At 50.9% G+C, this 3,250-nt stretch overlaps 1 protein-coding gene across 2 annotated transcripts in view; it reads right to left on the bottom strand.

The window, feature by feature from the left end:
* tab1 (TGF-beta activated kinase 1/MAP3K7 binding protein 1) overlaps window positions 1-3,250 on the bottom strand; it is a 15,332-nt gene continuing 12,082 nt past the window's right edge. The window contains exons 9-11 of one of the 2 annotated variants that reach the window (XM_063880809.1): window positions 2,994-3,207; window positions 2,756-2,909; window positions 1-1,020 (exon numbers count right to left, since the gene is read on the bottom strand). In XM_063880809.1, coding sequence (XP_063736879.1) covers window positions 810-1,020; window positions 2,756-2,909; window positions 2,994-3,207 — 579 coding nt within the window. In that variant the 3' untranslated portion in view covers window positions 1-809. The remainder of the gene's footprint in view (window positions 1,021-2,755; window positions 2,910-2,993; window positions 3,208-3,250) is intronic. The other variant, XM_063880810.1, reaches the window with a different exon arrangement.

Below are 3,250 nucleotides of genomic sequence, written 5' to 3'. Positions count from 1 at the left end.
TCCAGGCATGACTCTTCTTTAATGCGATACACAATTAAAGAGACACTTCTCTCCGTCATTCAGGATAAAACTATTATTAAAACATACAGGTGACCCCTCCTCAGACCGAAGGTTACCATAACGACGAGGCTATCTTTCATTACAAAAGAAAAAGCCCTTTTGAAAACACATCCGTCGAGTCCTTATAAGGCCTTACATTGTGTAATCTGATTACAATCTGGAGTACATAAACAACAATTAACAATCACTCAAAACCAGCATCTAGAAACATCTTTTAGACACCAGTTCTTCCCAGTCTGATGCTGATTATTGGCCCACTGGTTTGATATAGCGACACCTTCCTCCATGTGTCCCAATGCACCTCAATCCATGGGCCAGAAAGCCAAGTCTTTGCATCTGGTTCTCTCGAGTCCTCCGAGTCCTCCTCACTGCTCAACCAGTGACGGCTCCGGGCATCAACCGGATCTACACATGAAATCTCCTAAAATGGTCCAAAAATGTCTAAAATGCATGTTGGTAACTGATGGAGCGGTGCAGGAATGAGTCCCAAAGCCTGGAAGTGAGTCAGCATCTTATCATGTCGGTTCGTTAATCACAAAGTCAATGGTTTTCTGGATGTGTTTTTTGGTTAGAAGCCTAAAATAAATGTCCTAATGAGACAACGAAGGACGACCACATCCCTGCAGCTGTCCGTTTGGGGCCAGAATGAAAAGCTCTTATTTTTTAGACATTAAAAGCATTTCGTCGCTCATCCCAACCCTATCTTTAAAATCATAGTCTGTTTTACAATCCATGTCTCCTCCTCCTCCTCACTGGGGTCCCAGTCCTCCCTCGCTGTGGTCGCTCCCCCACAGCCGGTAGAACTGGGTGAAGTCGACGTACGGCGGGACCCTCCCCGTCTCGTCGGGCTGAGCCGCCTGACTCCCTCTCTGCCGGAAGAGGCTGCCGTCTCCGGAGCTGGAGCTGGAGCTCTGGGTCTGGGTGTTGGTGGACTGCAGGGTGGCTGTGGGGCTCTGACTGCTGTGAGGAAGGTGGGGGGGGGAGAGGTGGGCAAGGAGAAGAGGGAGGTGGAGAGAGGCATGGAGCGAGGGGGAGGAGGGGAGGTGGAGAGAGAGAACAGGGAGGTGGAGATGGGGAGAGGGGACACAGGGGAGAAAGGGAGTTCAATTATAGGCTGCAGGATGTCCACGGAGGAGTGGTTGGTGGGAGGGTGAAACGAGCTGGAGGAGGAGCAGAGAGGAAGACGGAGGGAGAACCGGAAACACAGAGAGGAGAAGATATAACAACGGAGGAAGAAGACGTGGAGACGGGAAATGGTAAGGAAGGGTTGGAAAAGAAAAACGGAGTTACAGAGAGAAGGAAAACATAAAGACCAAACAGTGGCGGCAAAAACAAAGTTGAGGAGAAAGGAACACAAAAGAGAGGATACCGGAGGGAAAATGGAAAAGAAACCGGGCAGGAAATTGTAGAGGGTAACAGAGAGGAGAGGACGGAGAGGAAGAGAAACAGATGTGAGTCGGATAGCGACGGGCCGGAGAGATAGCCGTCAGAAGAAGAGGAGGAACAGAAGTGATCCGTGCAGACGAAGGGCCAACATGCAGCCCCTCAGAGCTCCTGCAGCTTCATGACTCCTTAATGCCTCTCTGAACAGAATGCAAGAGAATGTGTCCTCTGCATTTAACCCATCCTAGTACTAGGAGCACTATTGTGCAGCACCCGGGGAGCAATGGGGAGGGGGGATTGGAGGTGTCCGGTGCCTTGCTCAAGGGCACCACAGCAGGGCCTAGGAGGTGAACTGGGACCTCTCCAAGTAGCAGTCCACTTTCCATATTTCAAGTCTGTTCGGGACTTGAACCGGCGACCCTATGATTCCCAGTCCAAGCCCCTACTGACTGAGCCACTGCTGGACACCCTACTTCAGCACCCTACCCCACCCTTACACCCTAATTTTGCACCCTACCCCCACAACGTACACATTACCCCTGCACCCTACGCCCTCAGCTGTGTCCCTACACACGGAGTGGGGGTGTGTAGGGTGGGATTTGGAGTTGGGCGGTACTCAGCGTCATTGCAGTGTTTCTGTTGCAGTTTGATAAATTGAAATCTCTGCGGTCATAACGTCCGCTGAAAAACACTGGCACGAGACGGACAGGAATACTCTGGTTGGTTTATGAATAGCGTTTAGACTTTTTCAAGCTGAGGGAAGTTCTTTGTGGTCAGAATTACAGCTTAATAATGTATTTCCTTTATTTTTTAAGGCAGTCTGTTGACGGGACGGGTTTTATTTGAGATAAATTGAAAATAGACTTGATGATGTGACTCTTTATATAGACTTCCTACCAATGGGTTTCAAGCTAGCCCATAAAAACAGCTCATATTTTGACCCAGATCTTCCCAGTCACTTAGTGCTTCTCTATAAACTAGCTTCTGTTTTAGGGGAGATTACCCATAACGCAACATTCACACGGTTCTGTTAACGCTTGCCGGAGGGCGCATCTGGCGCTTGGGGTTAACGCGACCGACAACCAATCACATGAATCTCCCGTCTGGCTCCGGACACTCAAAGCAAAACAGCCCCCTTTCTAGAGCTGGATTATTGCGAGAAATGTATTTATATGATGAGATTTATGGCATTAATGTCTGCGGCGCTATTTTATGCAACATGCCATGCCAGAACAAATGAGGCTGATTTACAACATGCAATGGAGTGAGGCTCTAGGGGTAGGAGGGAACCAGGAAGGAAAAACAAGCTTACCCAGGAGTGGGGGTGCCCTCCTCCAGCGTAGAGGCGGTGTTGGTGCCATTGGTGAGAGTATTCTGGGAGGGCATGACCAGTGAAAGGGTGACGCTGGTTTTACTGGTGCTCTGACTGTTGGAGTAGGGCACCGACACCGGGTAGATGCGGCCGCCTGAGGGAAGGAGGTGTGGAAAGGGTGCAATCATTAAGAGACGATCAACTGGTTAGGGGTAAATGTGGGGTAGCGTTTCCCTACCCTGAGTGGGGGTGGCTCCTCCCTCTGCCAGCGGGTAGTTGAACGTTCGGATCAGCAGCGTCATGTCCTCGTGTCGGCTGCAGTAAGTGGCCCTCTGTCGGCCGGACACGTACACGTCGTGATGGAGACGTTTGATTCGCTCCACCACCGACTGAGCCACCGCCTCCAGACCACTCTGCAGCGCCAGCTCCGCCGCCACCATCGCCACGATCTCCTGCCAGACGAGAGGTGGAGAGAGGAAGACTGCCGTTAGGAGA

Source organism: Eleginops maclovinus, chromosome 4 (assembly GCF_036324505.1).
Source record: "Eleginops maclovinus isolate JMC-PN-2008 ecotype Puerto Natales chromosome 4, JC_Emac_rtc_rv5, whole genome shotgun sequence".
NCBI lineage: Eukaryota > Metazoa > Chordata > Actinopteri > Perciformes > Eleginopidae > Eleginops > Eleginops maclovinus.
The sequence above is the reverse complement of the archived record's forward strand: the minus strand, read 5'-3'. Positions and strand labels throughout refer to the sequence as shown.